General features: G+C 48.8%; 1 protein-coding gene across 11 annotated transcripts in view; it reads left to right on the forward strand.

The window, feature by feature from the left end:
* Nucleotides 1-18,822, forward strand: part of KTN1 (kinectin 1) — a 72,447-nt gene that overhangs the window by 2,702 nt on the left and 50,923 nt on the right. For 8 of the 11 annotated variants that reach the window (XM_068682364.1, XM_068682369.1, XM_068682371.1 and 5 more), the window contains exon 2: nt 16,731-17,285. In XM_068682364.1, the coding sequence (XP_068538465.1) occupies nt 16,763-17,285 (523 nt within the window). In that variant the 5' untranslated portion in view covers nt 16,731-16,762. Of the gene's footprint in view, nt 1-8,719; nt 8,850-10,862; nt 11,063-13,200; nt 13,335-16,730; nt 17,286-18,822 lie in introns of those variants that run through there. The other 3 variants (XM_068682366.1, XM_068682365.1, XM_068682367.1) reach the window with 3 other exon arrangements.

The raw sequence follows: 18,822 nt of genomic DNA on the forward strand, positions 1-18,822 counted from the left end.
CTTCTCTTCAAAATGAATGGTTTGGGGGCTCTGCTCCCTGTACTAACCTCTCCAACTCCTTAATGTTCTCCAGGTGAAGGCTTCAGACCGATGAGACAGGCAGGTGCTGGGCAAAATCTGTCCCAGGCAAATCAGCTCTTGCTAATGACTCTGCATAAACTACAGAGGTGAGAGACTGGAGAATTACCAGGCCGTGACGCTTGGGAAGCTGTTTCTCCTCTCGTCATTATACAAGATGTCCAAAAGAATGAAACACACCATGCCTTTAAAAAAAAACACACAAAACACAACTATTTATTTATATTTTTAGAAGCTTAAATGCTTCTTCCTGTTCACGTGCCTGAACTACAGCTGGTTGCAGAGGTGGCTGCTCCTGAGCTTTGAAAGCTTTCCATTTCTCGCCAGAACGAGGCCTTTACAGTAATTTTTATAAGATGCAGACTTGTTGACGCTTTCTGAAGGTTGTCTGTGCTCTCTGATTTGGGAACGCTTCTCTGCCTGCCAGTGCGGGCATTGTCTGAGCACGGGAGGCTTCCCCCCACGATGCTTAATTGTGGCTTTTATTTCCAATTAGTTTGGAGCAGGAGCAGCAGCGGCTGCATCGATACGTGCTGTGTGCTGAACCGGGCTCCTGCTTCTTCCTGCGAATCGAAGAGCCAGGATTTAGCAGCCCAGGGGGCTCGGAGAGCGGATCCGGGTGTTGCTGGATGAGGTGAGGCAGGGTGCAGGCATCTGCAATTGCTCCACAAGCTTTTTTTTTTCCCCACACGGGAACAGAAGCAGCTCCTGTCCCAGGTTCCCTGCCTCTGAGCTCGTCCTCTCCTGGTTGCTGCTACCGCCCGCGTGTGGGAGTGCTGCACCCTAATTAGATTATATTAGAATGAATAAGTGAATCTGAACAAATGAGCTTATGGGGGCACTGTCAGGTCAGCTGCGGCCCTAAAAATAGGTACTGAGCGCAGGACAGGCTTGGTGCAGTGTCTGTCAGTACAGCAAAATTGAATGGAGATTGCCTGTCAATGCAGAAATTCTGCTGCCTTGCTGTCTCTTTGGCCAGGGTGCTGTGGTGTCTTGTTGGTCCAAGAAATGTCAAAAAACCCTGAAATTTGGGTGTTCTTTAGTTGAAGCTTGGTGGGATGTCGGAAGGGGAAAACTATGGCTGTGGAAACTGTAATCATCTGAGGTGCTAAAGAATGCAAATCTCATGATCCTTTTTAATGCTTCCCGGCTAACTAAAGGTGATTTTTTTAGTAAGGCTCTTATACTGTGAAAAACAGGGAAAAAGGAAGAACTTTCTGTAGTAGCTATGCCTGTGGAGGCTCTGGAAGGTTTCTTCTAACTTTCTAACAGAAATCTGAAGGATATTGGTTCTGTCTGATGCAAAAGAAGTACTTCAGGAATGCCAAGCCTGAAATTTTGCTGTGCAATGTGTGGGGGAGGGACAGGAACAGCAAGGTGTGGGGTTAATCAGGAGGAAAATAACGACTTTCCTGCAGCTCTCCCCCTTGTTTTCTGTAACACGCTTTGTATCAAAATTCACAGCTCTACATTCCTGTTACTGAACAGAAGTAGATGAAGCTCCTTCCCCTTTTCTTCCCGAGAAGACTTACAAATAGCAGCTTTCTTTTCCAACTCAGCCTCATCCCGGCTTGCTCTGAGGCTGCGTTAGGACTCGGGGAAAGTATCTGTAAATTAGTGGTGGCGAGCTGTTGAGCTGCTCGAGCTGCTCATTTCCTCGCCCTAATCAGCCCTGTTACAAGTAGCGTTGCCCTCCGCCAGCGTTAGCAGCTAACTGCTGCTCTCACTGTCAGGCGTGCAGGGATTTCCGTGCTCCTGAGCTGCTGATCTAAAATTTAAGATTACAGGATGGGAAAAATGCCCCGTGCTAACCCCCTGGGAGGGGACGGAGCCTGCTGCCTGAGAGCTCCGCGCCCTCTTGTGCTCTAGAACCAAGGATACGGAGCAAAACTTCTCATTTTCTTCAAGGTGTAGCCGACTGAGGAGTTGAGCATCGAGGAGGGCTTATTTTTTTTATTGCTGTGTCAGGAGGAGGTGCCCAGCAAAACGTGAGTCCTTGTTTTCGGATCGCAGGTGTTAACCGACGAGCTGACCTTCTCGGGCTGGCTGCTGGCTGGCTCGCTGAGCGTTTACTGGCTGACCCAGGGAGAATGACGCCTGCCTGCAGGATCCCCCGGGTGTTGAAGGCGTTTAAGGGCTGGCGTATTTATGCCCGTGATTCATGGTGCTTCCAAAACCTCTCCAGCCCTCGTCCTGCGGAGGGGAAGTGAGTGGCCGTGTGCGTAGCCTCTCGCTTAGCGGTGCCACCCAGCAGAGCAGCATGAGCTCAGCCTGCCTAATTTTGGGCTCGTTCTTTCACTTCCAAATTCTTCTTGCTTAATTCTGCATTGGTGGTTGATAGCATTTACTCTCTCCCACGTGGACTTAGAGTGGGGTGTTTTATTTTGGGGGAGGGACAAATTTAGCACTTCCTACTGCTTTTTGTGATGCTCAGAGGTGTCTTTTTGTCTTCCTGCGACCACATAGGAAGGAAGCTGTCGAGCTGAAGAGATAAAAAGCATCCTCCCCTCTAGCCCTCATCCAGCCACGGGGAAAAGCTGCCTCCCCCGTGCCATGCAGTCCTGCTGCCGGCCCTCCCCGGGGGGTGTTGCAGGGATGCTGCTGCTCGCGGGAAAAGATGAGTGGCCTCGTAATCCATTTGCAAGTGCGTGGCTGTCGAGGCAGATGATGACTAAGCTCTTGCACAAGGTTCAGCTCTTTGGGGAGAGTGCCAGGATTGGACCAAATCATGACTGACTGATAAGGGAGCCTGTAACGCGAGGCAGCTGATAATTGTATTGTTCCTGGTATAATCTGACCACTGGCTGTGACTTTTTTTCCCCCCCCCCCCCCCCAGCCCGTTTGCTGGGGAGTTTCGAGTTGGAAAAACCTTCATTCAGAGAGAACAACAAAAAAAAAAAAAAGAGACCAACCCAGTTTGTCGGAGGAAGTGAGCAGCTCCCAAGCCTCTCGTGGCGAGCGCCCGGTGGCAGAGGTATTTCAAGGCTCTGACTCAGCCCTGCTGCACGTCGGCTCTCCTCGTTTTCGGGTCGGGTGGATTTCTTCCTGCTGGGAACCTGCCCTCTGCCCCCTCCGTACCGCTGCCAGCTCTCCGGGGCGTTATCTGTGCGCCCTGGCATGTGGGGAGGGTGGAGGTGCCTCCCTTCCCATTTCACTGAAGGGAAAGCTGAGGCAGGTGCGTGTTTTAAGCTGAAAATGAATCCCAGCGTGGCTTTTATTTGAGGATTATCTTTTTTTTTAATGGTACAAGGCGCAGAGACCCACAGACAGGTTCGTGAGCCAGCTGCAGCATCGCTTTTGCCCTTCTCTGTCCCAGCTGAGAGCAGCACGAGGGTGACCCCCAGCCTCTCAAGGAGCAGCTCCAAACCTGAGAAATGCTCTGGGTTTAGCAGTGCTCTGGTAAAAGCCTCCACCGGGGCCAGGAGGGGCCTCTTCTGCCTCGTTTAACTCGATGTATGTGGGGAGGAGGGCTCAGCACGTCCTTTTCCAGGACCAGGAGGTCTCTCGGTGGCTGTGATGCTGGGAAGCTGGGGAAAAACAGAGCTGGTGAGCAGTGTCCTGTGTCACACCTCCTAACCTTTGCTTGTGTGAGTACCTGCTGGGAGCAGGTGTGGCTTTGGCTGCTGATTTGATTTCTTGAAAGCTCTGCTGCTGCTTTGCATCACCTGCACTGCCTCGTTTTGTGTCCCCAGCACTGGTGGCAAAGGTTCTTCAAAGCTGTGCTTCTCCATGTTCAGACTGGGACCGGAGAGGAGGAGTTTGCCCTAAAAACGTTTGCTGAGAAGGTGTCCTCGCCAAGCGTGGACAAATAAAAAGCATTGTCCAGGTAGCAGCTGAAAGTCCCGGGACTACTGAGTTCCAGGGAGGTTTTATGGAGGGCGTGTTGGGGTTGTGTTGGGTGCCGTGGGCTTTCCAGGATCAGCTGCAGGGGAGCACTTCTGATCCTCGCTTGTTACCTCCACTTAAGGTCACTTCCCTGTCTACAGCCTGCGCTGCACCGCTGCCAGGATTGGGTTGCCTGCTAAATTTAGTAAACCTCTTTACAGCTTAGTGTATGCAAAACTGGATTTTTTTTCAAGCAGCTCCTAATGGGTTACAGCCTGGTACAAAGCGAGGCTGCCCCAGCACGGCCAGCAGAGCACCAGAGCAGTTATGGGGTGAACAGGTAAACTTGTTTTCCCCACCTCGGTGCATTTCAGCACGTGGATTTGGTGAGCTGAGGGTTCCTGAGGCACGATTACACCTTGCCTAATGCAGGCTGAGCCCTGTATAGGGTCACTGATGAGTTACTCAAAAGTTTTAAAACCTTGTGAAGGTTCTGGGGGAGGTGTTTCCCTGCCTCGACCCCCTGGCTTCCCCTTTTTTTCCCTGCTGTTTGCGTGTCAAAAAAAGAATTTCTTGGTTTCTGGTGTGCCTATTTCTAAGGTGATTTCTTAATCTCCCCTCTCCGTTGCAGGCTACAGGAGCAAGAGAGGTGCAAGCTGAATTGCTTCCAATCCCTTACATCTGTGTGGTTGCAATGAAATGTTAAATCCTCACATGCCAGAGGAGGAGCAGAGTGTGGGACAGTAAAGCGAGGGGAGGGAGGACGCAGGGAAGCATGAAAGAAGTGACCTAAATTACTCCGCATTCCTTCTGCTGAGCGTTTTTAGGTGCTTTTTAAAGCAACCTGCCATGGTCTTAAGCCTATGCTTTAAGGAAAGCTGTGGTTCAAATGTGGATGTGGATGTTTTGGGGGAGACAACTCAAGGATGTTGGGGTATTGATTTGAATTCAGTACTCTGAAAACAACTAAATGTGTCTTTGAAGTCTCTGTAAGAAACTTTTACGGGGGCTTGCTGTTATGGCCACAAGTGGAGGAAGCCAGAAAGCCCTCAGAGATGCACTTTGCACGCATCTTTTGGGGAATTTGTTGTCACCAAGTCCCCGATGTTATGCTGAGTGTAGGATTAGGACCAGTAGGGCTGTCTGAGGGCTGCTCAGGGTGTGCTGGGCTCAGGGGAATGGCAGTGAGCCTCAGCACGGCTCACCTGGGGAACCAGCAGCTACAGGAGGAAAGTGGTTAATGAAAGCTCCTTCACAGCACAGCTCAGGTGTAATTAAACTGTGTTAGGAAACACTTTGGAGGAGCTGTGCTGGAGAGACTCGTATGCTGCCAGTGCTGCATGCAGGGATTGCTTCTGAAGCCTCTCCTGTTCACCAGCCATCCTGAAACTTTTAGCTAATATTTCCAAGATTATCGACAGCATTAAAGGATGTAGCCTGGCTATGGAAGTACTTTCTTGTTTGCTGTGTAACACCTTACTTCAGGATAAATTTGGAATTACAGCTTTGCCACTGCCTCATATCTAACGTGGAAGTCTTGGTGATGGGATCCTGTTTATCCTTTGGGCAAATTCCTGCAAATTTCTGCTGGATCAGAAAGTCACCAGGTCGGTGCTGTAAGAAGTCCAGCAGCTGCTGCGGTCCTGGTCCTGTCCTGACCGTATCTCCACCCATCCCCTGTCTTTGAAGGGTTTTAGAAATGTAGCAAGAGCAGTGCTTTAACCTGGCAGTTGATTATAAATGTAATGCAGGTGTAATAAAATCCAACCCTCTCTTGCAGGTGTTGTTCTTAACAGTGTGACCGAGACTTAAAACCCCCTGATTGCTGCTGGCACAAGACTTGCATCAGTCCCAACGTGTTCCCTGCGATCCCAGGGCTCAGGTTTGCCCCGTAGCTGAACAGCAGGAGCTGTGAGCAGCCGTGTGGCCAGGTGAATTCAACCACGGAGCTCTGCAGGGTGGCTGTAGGTACCCCACAGCCACGTCGAGGAGCTCGTTGTGTTGAGGGCTGAGTGTTTTTTTCCAACTTGCAGTCAAAAACGCATTTGTGGCCTGTTAGTACGTGGTTGTTCCCATGCCAGCATTGTCCTCTGGCCTCAACCCCACCCTGCAAGGTACGAGCTGGAGGAAGCTGATGGGCTGGGTACGGCCCCTTTTTACTGGGGTGAGGAGTTCAGAGCAGGGGAACGCCACGAGAGCGAGCGGTGCCAGCTCGGCCACGGCTCCTTGGATCTTTTTTTTGCCTCTTCCTGAACCATGACTAGGGTGGATAGCACTGAGGGCAAAAATAGCCGTGCTGATGGAGTGCTTACCCAGCTGTGTGGGCAGCAGAGGGGCACCGGCGGGCTGGGGAGGCTGACAAACCCTACTTGGTAGCTGTGCACGTTGAGGAGATCTCTATTTATGATGCCTGTGTCAACCCAGAGGAACTTTGACTTCTCTATGGCAGGTCCGCATTCCTCCTCTCGTCTAGCCTCAGCTGAAGTCGCCCTTTTACAATCCTGGGGTTGAGAACCTACTGTACACCCCTGAGTGTCAAACCCTTGACTCATCTGAAAACTTTTTACCATTCTGAACTTTGTTCAAGTGACAGAAACTTTTTTCCCCATTTTTTTCATTATGCTTTAAGTGGTGAGAAGGGCAAAAAATCTGATGATGATTTTGTCTGCCTTTTGAGGTGAAGAATTATCAAGACTTGAGCTGGAGATTTAGCCTGGGATTGAGGTATAGTGGTCTCGTTTCACGTGCTGCTTTGTGATGCTCTAATTTAGCTAAATCCGTGCCAGGTTTACAGTAACTTTGATGCAGCAGTCACACTTGGTTTCCCTTTAGAGAAAACTGAAATCACTCAGCTGCTTCGCCATAATCTGTGCCATAAATAATAATATCTTCTAACTCGAGGTAGTTAGGAGAAACCACATGAAAGCAGCTGTATCTGATATGATTCACAATCACTTAGAAGTCTTGATTTCCCCGTATGAGTTGTTCACAGCTCTCCTTTAACTTGTTGCCTCTTCCCAAGGCAGGGCAATCAGCCTGCTGCAGGAATCCAGAGGGAGCATCGCTCTGCTGTCGCTTCTCCTCTCATCCTCTGCCGCTTAACAAAGGGATTGTTGAGTCACAGAAAGGTTAACGAAGCACTTTTTTTTTTGTCAGTGGTCCAGTCGCTTTGCAGAGCCGTGCCGAGCAGCAGACTGAACAGAAATAATGGGGAAATCTTGGTGGGGGAGTGACTGGGGCTGTCATTTTGCAACGCCAGGGTAAAGACCTGCTGCAGCTTCGTGCTTCCAGCTGCCTGTAGGGTGGCTGATGGCAAAGCTCGTTGTAGGAAGGTTAAATACCAGTTTCTCTGCGTCTTTTACATTTAAGTATCAGAGCTGGGGGCAGCTGAACCATTGCAGTTGGTCCGACAGTGGCTTCCCATTTAGGGCTTGAAATGGTTTTTATTATAATGAGCCTTTTGGGCTTTGGCATCAGAAGAAGGGCGGATTGTAGTCCTTAATTACGAAACAGGGGAACAAATTGCGGTCGGACGGCCAGGCAGTGCTCCAGCAGCGTTTGTGCTGGGCCATCCCAGTGCACAAATGACCATCACGGGCTGTTGCTGAGCTGATTATTTGGGGTTGCTTTAGGTAAGGGTTGGAAAGTTCTCGTTTTGAGTTCATCACAAGAGTCCTTCAGGCTCCTTGAGCAAACGCTGAGCAAATCCGTCCCCGTGCTTGCCCCAGAGAGCCTCCAGTGGAGGCAGGGAGTGTGGGGAACGTAGCATGAAGAAGAAAAAAAATAAAAATTAAATTTTTCTGTATTGGGACACCGGTTTGTGCAGGTGCTGTGGCAAAATAACCACGAGGGAAGGTTTGAAGGCGGAGTGCTTTGGTGCAGCTCAGCACCTTCCTGCGGGGCTCTCCCTGCCCTTGCTGCCAGCTCAGGTCCCCAAATCGCCGAGGCATTTGCTGTGCAGCAGCAGGTGGGTGTATTTCACATCGCCGTGCTCCAAGGCAGGGCCCCAGGTGGGTGTTTGGGTTCTGCAGGATGGAGCTGGGGCTGAGCAACGCGCCCGGAGCTGCGGGCTGCTGGGAGGGAGGTGGAAAATCCAAAACTCCTCCACTGGCCTGAGGCTTGTTTCGTTTTTTTTTCCCCTTCCCTAGAGCTGCTGAGGCTACGTGGTGGCTGGCATACGCATGGGAGCACATTCTCCTGTTGGGAATGTTAAAAATACACGCTACAATTTTCCCTTTCCACATACCAAAATATATTAATGTGCTGGTGCTTTGATTAGTCATTTCCTTTTTCCTTTGTTCCTCTTGCAACGGGGCAGAGGACTGCAGGCACATGCTTGAGTGAAATCTTTGTATGGTTAGGAAATCTTGTGCTGAATAGATTCTCCTGGGCTAATACCTGCCTTGGCAGAGGATGGTTTCTGCTCTCATCCATCAAACACACGCTTAAAAATAAGTCTGGATGAAGTTGTTTTTAACGGTATTCACACGAAAAATGTCTTTTGATTTATTTTTATAGGGAAAATAAATTCTAGGATGAACCAAGTTGATAGTTTTTACTAGGAATGTGATTTATTCTCGCAGGAAAATGGTGTTGGGTTGGGTTTTTAGAGGAAAACTTGCAGATTGGCTCGTTGTCTGCCTCCTATCGCGTTGCCTCCCCCTCCCCATGATCACTGTGGGTGGAAGCTTTGCAAAAAGCCCTAATGGGACACTGTTAGGGCGTACAGGCTCGATTGTGGGACTGCCCTGGCAGTCCCTGCGCCTTTGGGGCGTGGAGGTACGAAGGTTAATCAATTCTGCATTGCCCCGAGCCGCCTGCCAGCCCTTCAAGGTCGGAGCCTTTCTGCTTCTCCGTTGTCCCCACTGCTCGCAGGATTTCTTTTCTGGTGCTTTGGCGAGGAATTTGGCGAAACGCTGTGCTGCTGGAGACGTGCAGGACGAGTGGTAGGTTTAAAATGGCATTTCTTGTGCTTCTTGAGGGATCCTAGGGAGCAGGCGAACACATCACTGACCGAGCTGGCTGAGGGCTGGGTTAGGAAGCCGCTCGGAGAAGCCAGCAGCAAACGAGGACAATTTTGTGCAGGTATGTGCAAACTTCAGCAATGCGTCCCCAAAACTAACTGCTGCTATGTAGAGCTTCCTCGTTAGCGATCTGTCGTGGTTTTCCTGTCTCTGAGGACGTCTGTCTTGCCCTCACTTCAAACTGAAGGCTGGTTTGTGCCTCCCGGGAGCATAAAATCCTAGAATATCCCAAGTTGGAAGGGACCCATAAGGAAGGATCATCAAATTCAACTCCTGGCACCACACAGCAGGCACAGGCTGCGGTGCTGTGACCACGAGGAGCTCGTCCCAGCCAGAAACTGGGGTGCAGGAGGCTCTGCTGGGACGTGGCAGCCTGATGGAGAGGCCGATAACACGCTTGGGGCTTTTCCTTGACTGGTTGCAGCTCTCGTGTATAAAAAACCTGTTTTGTTTTTTAAATGAGCCTCCCAGTTCTTGGATTCCATTCATAGTTTCACAGCAATCTGCAGAGGCAAAAAAAAAAAAAAAAAAAAAAAGCTGGGCTAAGGCCTTTTCCTCTTTTGTTTCTGTCTCCTCGTCTTACATTTATTTTTTTAAATATAAACAAGAGAATATAATACAGAAATGTATGTTTGTGTAGCCGTATTTACTGTATACACTGGAAAGGGGAAAAGCTTTGGTTCCAGCTGTTTTTCTTTGCAGCTCACTGTGAAAGCACGAGTGGAATTTGAGTACTGAGAAGCTGCTGCTTGTACCTGCTTTGCTGTCCTCGTGGAGGCCGAATTGTGCCTAGGGATGATGGGTGTAGCAAACCCAAATTCATCAGAAGAGCTGCCCTCCTGGCTGAGCATTCCCCTGCCTTTTTTTTTTGGCAGAGCTGTGCTCCAGGGCTGCCTGTGCAGCCCAGGTGAGAGCAGGCTGGGAATAGGGAGTCAGACACCGATTTATTCACCAGGCAGGTATCAAAAGGCCTTTCTTGGGGCTCATAGTGGCTTTAACCTGTGGAAGTGGCTTGTACAGACCACGATGAACTTCCCAGGTGATTAACCACAATAAAACCAGGTGTGGCCTGGTTCTCGCCTCCCATCCAGACACATAATTTGGGTGTTTCTGCCTTGCTGACCTCCAAATCCTGGCCGAAACCTGTGCCCGGCTCGCGCTGCTGGGCAGCTTGGGGCTGCAGGGGACCCCTGGATGTTGAGCAGCCACATGGCACGCAAAGCTGCTCTTCAGGCTGGTAATCCAAACTCAGCCAGCTATTAATCTGCTAGCTTTGTCTCTTATTTTTAGGAGGTAATCCTGCTATGGCCTTGTGTGATGTGCCAGCACGGGAGAAAAGGCAACCCCACGGCTCGGTGTTACCGCAGGGTTACAAGGGAGTGACTTCATGGTGGCTGCCCATTGCAAACCAGCTGAGCAGCGCCGTGGTGAGAACAGCGAGGTTTATTTTTGAGCAAATCGGTATTTTGAGAGCGTTAGAAATGCAAACTTGAGCATCTTTTAACCACATTTTAGGAAATGCTGCTGGTCTGTGGGGCTGAGCAGTGCGCGGACGGCTCCCCTTGCCTTAACATCAGCAGAGCAGCTCCTGCTGCTGCATTCGTGTGGCTGTTTTTTTGTTTTCTTTTGCTGTTAAGCCGTACCTTCTGATGTAACACGGCAGACAGAGAGCGAGAGACACAGCAGGGGATATTTTGGCTGTTGGGAGCTCCTTGCTGTAGTGACCTTGGCGGCTATCGCTGCCAGCGGACCAAATCGGAGTCTGTTAATCTCCACTTGCAGGTTTCTCCGTCTGTGCGATCGCAGTGAGTATTTTTCCTCCTTAGCTTGAGAAGTTTCACTTCCCAGTTCCCCGTGCAGAGATGTGAGCAAGAAGACGAAGAGCTGGTGAGGATCTGGTCCTGGCTTGCAGCAGAAGGAAGCGTGTGCCCCAAAGCCTGCCCGCTCGTGCTGGGTGTGCACAGCACAGCTCAGGCGGTGGGCACAGCACGTCCCGGCAGGAGCTGGGAGGGAAGGAAGCCTCAGGGGCTCCCTGGAAGCAGCGATGGGAAGAAGCAGACGTGCTGGGTGATGCCCAGAGCCTGCTCCAGGTGGAAGCCACAACCTTTGGTCCCGTACGGGCAGCTGGGGAGAAGGTAAAGAGATCTCTGAAGGCAGAGGACAGCGTGTTACTGGGTGTGTGTGTTAGGATGTAGTGGTTTCAGGGGGAAGCCTGCAGTCTGGTGGGGATGAGGACGCTTTGCTCTGGCCCTGATGACATTCCTCAGAGCTGTTTTTGATCCAAAATAACTTCCTCTTGCAAGAAATGTTTCATTTTCTGGAGACTTTTCAGTCCTGAGTGAAGCCGATATCATTGTGCTCTTGTTTCTTTGCACCAGCAGCCCCAGGAGGCTTCACCAAAGGGGTCTGTGTGGTTTTGGGGTGAGCTGCAGGGATGGAGGAGGAAGTGTTTATCCCCAGGTTGCATGCTCTGCTTTTGCTGAAGTTAATTCTGGCTCTGGGTTGTATCCCATCGGCAGCTGCTGTGTTTTTTCCAAGGTGTTGACTCTAAAAATGTATTTAAAAAGGGAAGAGGGAAAAAAAAAAAAGCAAAGGCTTCTGTTGAAGCAAAGTTACTCTTTTCTGGAGTATAATAAATAGTGTGTCTCTGTTAACTAACATCAAGCAGAGCCCAACAGATGGTACAAACAGCGGCACGTTTGGAATGGAAAATATTTACCTAGAGGGTATTTGCAGCGCCGAGATTGTGCTCTGCAAATGGCTTAATTGTATCAGCCTAATCAAGTGAAGAGTGGAAAGATTTATTGACAAGCCTCCCCTTCTTGCTGCGAACGGTTTGGAGGGGGTTTTGAGCACTGTTAAGCTTGACTTGAACAGGTCTCCTTCCCAGATCAGGGTTACTTTAGGATGTGGAAGGTTTAGCTTGTAAATTCAAGCGGCTGAAGCTTTCCTCTTTTGCTGTACAAATCGTGCTGTCGGGGTGAGTGTTTAATTGCAAACCTCACCTTGCATTGCTGGGCGCTGTGTTCCCCCCAGGTGGGAGTTTTGGGAGGACTTCTGCCAGCAGAGTGTGGAGGGGCAGCTCCAAAGGTGTCTGAAAAGCATACAAAAAAGTACAAAAAAAAATGGGTTAGAGTTTGCCATCTGGGTCAAAACTGGCAGGGCGACGGAGATCTCGGTTGTGGGTGCCTCGTGCGTGCCTCTAAATTGTGCGGCTTTAACAGTGAGCTGTAAGCAGGTGGTGTGAGCATCCTGGGAGCTGTGCTCCTCCTGCCACAGGTGAGATGTGTGCGGTATCTCAGTGCCCTGTCTTAAAATGGGGTTCAGGTGCAGTCCGTCCTTTGCAGAGCAGTTTTTGGGAACGTGTGCCCCTTGCACAGGAAGGTGGAGGTGGTTGGGTCGTGCTGGCTCCCTCTGTTCCCATCGCTGATTACCTGCAGGGATTGGCCAGGTGTTAACGAGCTTGGAGCAGGTTTGATGAGCTGAAATCCCTGCCTGCTGTGACAGCTTTCACTCCCTGCCTCTCAGAAAGTCACATTGCAGAGGCTCTGCTGCCTTCAGTGTCTTGTCTTGGGGCACGAGGAGCACACCTTGTGTTTTTCTGTGCCATCATAGCACTGCTTTAAATAGTGTCTCTTAATAATTAAGTTCTAATTCTGCAGACTTTGCTAATCTCATAGCAATGCTGTTAATAAATGGGGTTAACCCCATCTTTGGGGTTTCTGGCAGCCCTTCGTCCTAGGGCTTGAGCCCTGCAGCGCTTTAAGTCGATGCTCAGGGGTTCCTGGAGCTGGTTCCAGCCGCCGTGTGGATGCAGAGCTGCTGTGCAGTGGCTGAACTTGTTGGATTTTTAAAATCTCGTTCCATTTTGTTACCAAACCCTGATTTGCCACAGGTTCCCTCTTGTAGTGCTCAAGTTGCTGGATGTCTTCACCAGGAGCCCTGCAGGGAGATCAGTTTGGGAGTGAAGCTGTTCCTGAGATGACCCTCTCACGCAGCTGACTAGCAGGAGTTGTGCTGCTAACGGTGCAGATTAAGGGGAAAACAGTGTTCGTGTTATCTCCTCGAGGAATTTATTCAATGCAAATACTCCTCTGAGGCTTTTTGCTGTGCTCCCAGTGCCTTGAACATGAGGAGTTTTATTTAGTCCCCTTGCCGGCCAGATGCCTGTGCTGTGAGCTGGGTGTTAAGCCCAGTATCACGGGGAAGGCTGTGCAGAGGCTGCTCCAATACCTGTTTTTTTTCCCCCTGATTTAACATTATTTTATTTCAGAAGCACAAACCCCCAGAGGTTACACGCATCTCGAGAGCCAGGCGTTTAGAGAAGCGGTGCTGGTAACGTGCTGGGGCTAAGCTCCGAGTGACTCATTAGCCAGATGGAGCCCTAATTTATTTCTGTCTTCTCAAGTAAGTTAATCCCCTGGACCCAAACTGAATGAATATCCCGTGAAATGTGCTTTCTGTGCCGAGTGAAACTCGAGAGGTAAATGCAGAAAGCTGGGGGTGTGTGGGGAAACCCAGGGCAGCGTTAACTAGCAGGGACAGTCAGGTGCAGGCACTGATGCTGCGCTGGAGATCAGAAGCAGTTTTTGTGGCACGGGCTCTGTTTGGGGGAACAAAAGTGCAATTCTTTTTGTTAAAGTGTTGGACTGAATGTGAACAGAGTCTGTGTACTGGGACAGATGTGGCTTGTTCCCAAGGGACCGGTCCTGCGTGGCATGGGAGGTGTGAGGGCATCTCGTCTGTCTGCAGCTAGCAGGAATATGGGGAGTGGTGGAACCAAGTCCTGGCAGGCATTTAAACTCACGTGGGAAGGTTTTCAACTTCATGTAGTGTTCTCTTTCTTCTGGTTTAATAGGAGGAGCTTCTCTGTCCTGTTTCTCATAGGGCAGCGTATGATTTTTTTTTCCCCTATAGACTGCTTCTCTCTTCCTAGACGGCTTCTCAAGGCAATCCAGGAGGATAAATGGGAATGGAGAAATTCCTTGAGTAACTGCAGGTTGTCAGAGGACAGCCCTGTGTGAGGCAAACCCCTGCCTGCTTGCCCCGTGGCGAGGGTGTCGCTTTTTGGAGACCTTGTGGCACCTTCCCACAGACCCCAGGGGTGATGCTTAAACTCCCTTGTTCGTGCCGGGCTGGGAAACTTCAGTATTTGTACCAGGTCACAGCTTTATCCCAGCCATCCCGTACCTGATGCTCCCTTTGGGAGTGACTCAGCCACACTACAAACCTTTCTGTAGCTTTTTCTGTTTGCGTTCAGATCATCAGAAAGATTGGAGCTTTCCCCAGCTTCGTGCACACCCCTTCGACAAACAAAACACAGGTTTTCCGGGAACAGGCTTGCTTTAATTCCAACTTTGAAAGACTTTTTGGGTTCTGGTTAAAACGTAAAGACAAACTCTCTTGTCTTTGTTTTCTGAATGGGGTACTGGGAGGTGTTTCAGGGCTTAAGCAACCAGGAACCTGATCTTGCTGAGCGGTCGGGCTGTGATCGTGCCTGATGCCATGTCTTGTGCTTTTCCTTGTCAAAATGACGGTCGCTGGGTACGTCTCGGTCCTGCCTTGGTGGCCATCCCATCACTCGGTGCCTCCGTCCTTTACAACGTGTAAAAGGGTCAGCGCATGGCCGGCTGCGTGCCCCAGTGTCGGTGGGGCAGAGCTGGGCACGTTGGGGGCTCCTTGTGGTTCGGTGTTGTTATTTGGGCAGTAGGGTCCTGTAATGATCAACCTCATCACATTTGTGAGAAATCTGCTTCGTTACACATTTTCTTTGGGGCTTAGCTTCTCCTGTAAGCACTCAATATTGACTTTGGCTGCGGCAAATTTTCCAGATCTGTTTCCTTCAAGCGATAACTAATATTAGATCACTTCATACACCAGGCTGGTTTTATGAATCACTTTGAAAGCTCCAGCTCAGTTTCATGCATCTGTGCTTTTTCTCCCCCAAAAGCTGAGCTTTCCCTTCCTCGCAGCCCTTGCAAAACCCCGTGCCTGATTCCAGCTGCGAGCCCTTCCAGCGAGCTGGGCACACGGAAAATAAAACACAACCTGGGAAGAGACTTAGCGTTAAGACAACTGATGAATAATTAGTGCATTGCAAGGTTAGCCATTTATTTTGATAAATTAATAGCCAAATTAGAGTTCCCACTCCTTGCTCTTTGTACTGCTCAGTGCCCTGTACAAATAAATTGTCTCCCAACAGGGCAGGATGGCAAGCTGACTTAAAGAGCAGCTTCTAGCACAGCCATGAGATGATTTTTTTTCTTTTTGAGGCTGAAGTGTGATACTAGAAGGGATTTAAAGAGTAATCCTCTGCTCAGAAGCAAGAACCTGTCCTTTCCTTGTGCTGCACAACGTCTCTGCCAACTGCAGTCCCTGGGCCTACATCTATTTTCTTCTTCTAAGCAATGGTGGCAACACCCCAAGCAATATAAGGAGGAAATTCCTTGCTCGGAGGCTGGTGAGGGACTGGAATGAGCTGCCCGGAGGAGCTGTGGCTGCCCCATCCCTGGAGGTGCTCAAGGCCAGGCTGGATGGGGCTGGGGGCAGCCTGGGCTGGTGGAAGGTGTCCCTGCTCGTGGCAGGGGGTTGGAACTGGATGGGCTTTAAGATCCCTTCCAACCCAAACATTTAAACAAATATAACTTAGAAGTGTGGGGCAGTTCCCCCCACCCTTTTTGGGGTCATCCTGCTATGTGAACTCTTGTGATGGGAGACACAATTTGGGTTACATCCCTTGCCTTTCGTTCCCAAGGGAATGGGTTTCCCAAAGGGCACTTGAGTTGGAGCATCCTCTTCTTGGTGTAGAGGAAGATGTGTTTGAAGCGTGTTTGCTGTGGCAGTTTTCAAACTGAGCTGGTGAATCAGCAATTGTATGTGCTTAGTTGGAATTTTGATTGCATTTTTCAAGGATCAATGCCTTTTTTTCCCTTGGAACAGTCTGGTTTGAATTCTTCCTGCAAAAATCCGGGTGTGTTCATAGTGACCAGAGTTGTGAAGTGGGGAAATCAGTCTTATCGTGGCCCTAAAACTAATGTTTTTTTTTAAAATAAACCTTAATTATAACTTTCTTTTAAATCCTGTGGTTCCTGCTTTTTTGTTTTATTCATTTAATGCTCTGAGCTGTGCTGTTACATGCACAAAATAAGTAACAGATCTCGCTGTTTTCCCATAAACGTGTGGAATTTTCATGAGTTTAAAGTTGGTTTAGACTTCAAAAAGCAGTTCTGAAAAAAACAAACTGATTCTTTATGGTTGACTAACATTTAGGCCATTCTCCCTTCTCCTTGCTCTGCTTCTGAGAGTTTCATAAAACTGGGAGCAAAAGTTGAAATTTAACTCCCGCTTGACAAGATAAAAAAAACTGACATCACAATGTTTGATTTATGGGGGGGAAAAAAGGTTAAAAAAAAGAGTTCCTCTACGTATATGGGTCCGTATTTCACAGCCTCTGGAGCTGCTGTCTCATGTAGTTCTGATGTCAAAAGCTTTCACTTACTGAATTTCACTTCAGAAGGGAGAATGAGGAAGATGAGTGAAAATAAGGAAAGAGAACTGCTCCCATCCAGGCTCAGCCTAGCGGCTACAGTTCCTTTCTATGCAGGTTAGCAGCTTTGAAGCAAACGGTGAAAGGCTTCAAAGTTCTTCCGTGCTTGATATTAGTTTGGTAACTTTATTAAAAGCAATTTTAAGGCTTCTCTAGGGCAATGTCAAAGCTTTTTATCAATATTATTGGCAGGAGGAAAAAAGTGTCAAAAACCTGGTCAAAAAACTAATTCTTGTTTCTTTTTCTTTCCCCTATAGATTTTTTATAAATATAGCTAAGAAGAAGCACAATGGAGTTTTACGAGTCTACCTACTTCATCATCCTCATTCCTTCTGTGGTTATTACGGTTATCTTCCTCTTCTTCTGGCTTTTCATGAAAGAAACATTATACGATGAAGTCCTTGCAAAACAGAAAAGGGACCTAAAGTTTCCGCCTGCCAAGAGCGATAAAAAGAAAACAGAGAAGAAGAAGAACAAGAAGAAAGAAGCTCAGAACGGGAACATCCATGAATCTGACTCTGAAAGTACCCCTCGGGACTTCAAGCTCTCTGATGCCCTGGGTACGGATGAGGAGCACGTCGTTCCTGTTCCCTTGAGCATGGCCGAAGCATCGAGCGGCGTCAGGGAACGGAAGAAGAAGGAGAAGAAGCAGAAGGCATCTCAAGATGATCATGTAACTAAGGAGTCGGAAGGATCCAAGTCTTCAGGCAAGAAAGTAGAACCAGTCCCTGTTACAAAACAGCCCACTCCACCATCTGAATCAGCAGCATCTAAGAAGAAGCCTGGGCAGAAGAAGCAGAAAAATGGCATGGGTACCTTACGTTGCATATGCTTCTTGCACAGAACGCCAAAACTGTGCTCTGCTTCTTGCGAGGCCACAGAGCGTCTCTCTCAGAACTGTTCTGCCTGATCTCTGTGGGGCAAAGCTCACTTCTAACCTTTTCCTTTTTACGAGCTATTGCTTTTTTTCCCCCCCTTGTTTTCCATCTGGTGGCAATGCTCTGGTTTTCCTCCTCCCATCCTTGCTTTCCTCTATCAGAGATCGTTGAGGGAAACGGAGTAGCCTGTGTCTCTGCTTTGCTCTATGGCTTGGCTCCTTTGCTCTCAAGCTGTCAAAATTTTAATTACCTGAAAGAAGTCATTAAGTGTTTGCTGTGTGCACTCTGATGTCAAGCCATGAAAAAGCAGAGCCCTAAGAGCACTTGCTCTAATAGGGAAGGATGTCTAGGGAACCCCCGTAGCTGAGTGTGCAAAATAAATCACTGCTTAAGTGCAGGCCTAATGTACCAGAAGGTGTTTGGTGGCTGATTCATGGGAAGAAAGAAGCACGTGAAGTCGCTTCCCACCCGTTACACCTTTATATTGGAATGGAATAGAAACAAAAATACTGATCCAGCCATTGGAGCTGAAGCATCCAACCTAGACTAGACTGAAAAATTGTAAATTATTTGCAAATATGTGGATGGCCGTTCATGGAAGCTTAAAAAAAAATCCAGTTTCAGAAACAAGTGAAAACCAAAGTATTTGCAGATAACATAAGGAGTAGTTAACAGGTTTACTACAGGGAGGGAGGAAAAAGAACGACACTGCTGCTTGATGTGATTTTTTTCCTGAAAAAGGGAGAAGGAAGACCTGCCCACTACCAGCAAAAACAGCATCAAATCGTATTTGTGGGTGCTCTCTGAAAATCTCTGTGGCGTGATGAAAATGTGGTCTGCAAAGGCTGTTCTGAGGGCAGCCACAACTAACTTTTATCCTTGCTTGCATGAGCTAACACCGTAACCCTGCGTGGTGTGTCAGCTCTGACAAGCATATCCTGTAGCACAAGCTGTCCCAAAAGATTAAAAACCACAAAAACAACAAAAAAAAGCACCCCTCTCTAGAAACAACTTTTACAAAGAACAGTTCCCTAATGCAAAACACTTATTTTCTGCTTCTCACAGTCCCAGTAGCTGTTGGGTGTGTGTGTGTAAAAGGCACGAGGGGGTTCACGGTGGGGATGGGGCTGGGGGAATACATCCTGCAAACGAGAACCCGGTACGGTAACACATGCTGTGTGCTCTGTTGCAGTAAAAGCTGCATTGGATTTGTGAAAAGGTCACTTTAATCGCCTGTGTTCTGCTCGCAGTTGAAAGTCCTGTCTGTCAAAACACTCGGTGCTGTGGCCCTTCACTCTGCTAAACCTTTCTCTTGCTTTGGGATCTCATCTGGTCTGGGAAATGCGTTTTTGTCTGTGTGTATAACTTCATAACTTCTCATTTCAACTACATGATTTATTTTTTTTTTTTCTGGGCTTATATCTCAGTGATTAGAGTCACTGATTTAAAAATGAGAATATGCTCTTCATTG

This window comes from Anas acuta, chromosome 5 (genome assembly GCF_963932015.1).
Source record: "Anas acuta chromosome 5, bAnaAcu1.1, whole genome shotgun sequence".
In the NCBI taxonomy this organism is placed as follows: Eukaryota; Metazoa; Chordata; class Aves; order Anseriformes; family Anatidae; genus Anas; species Anas acuta.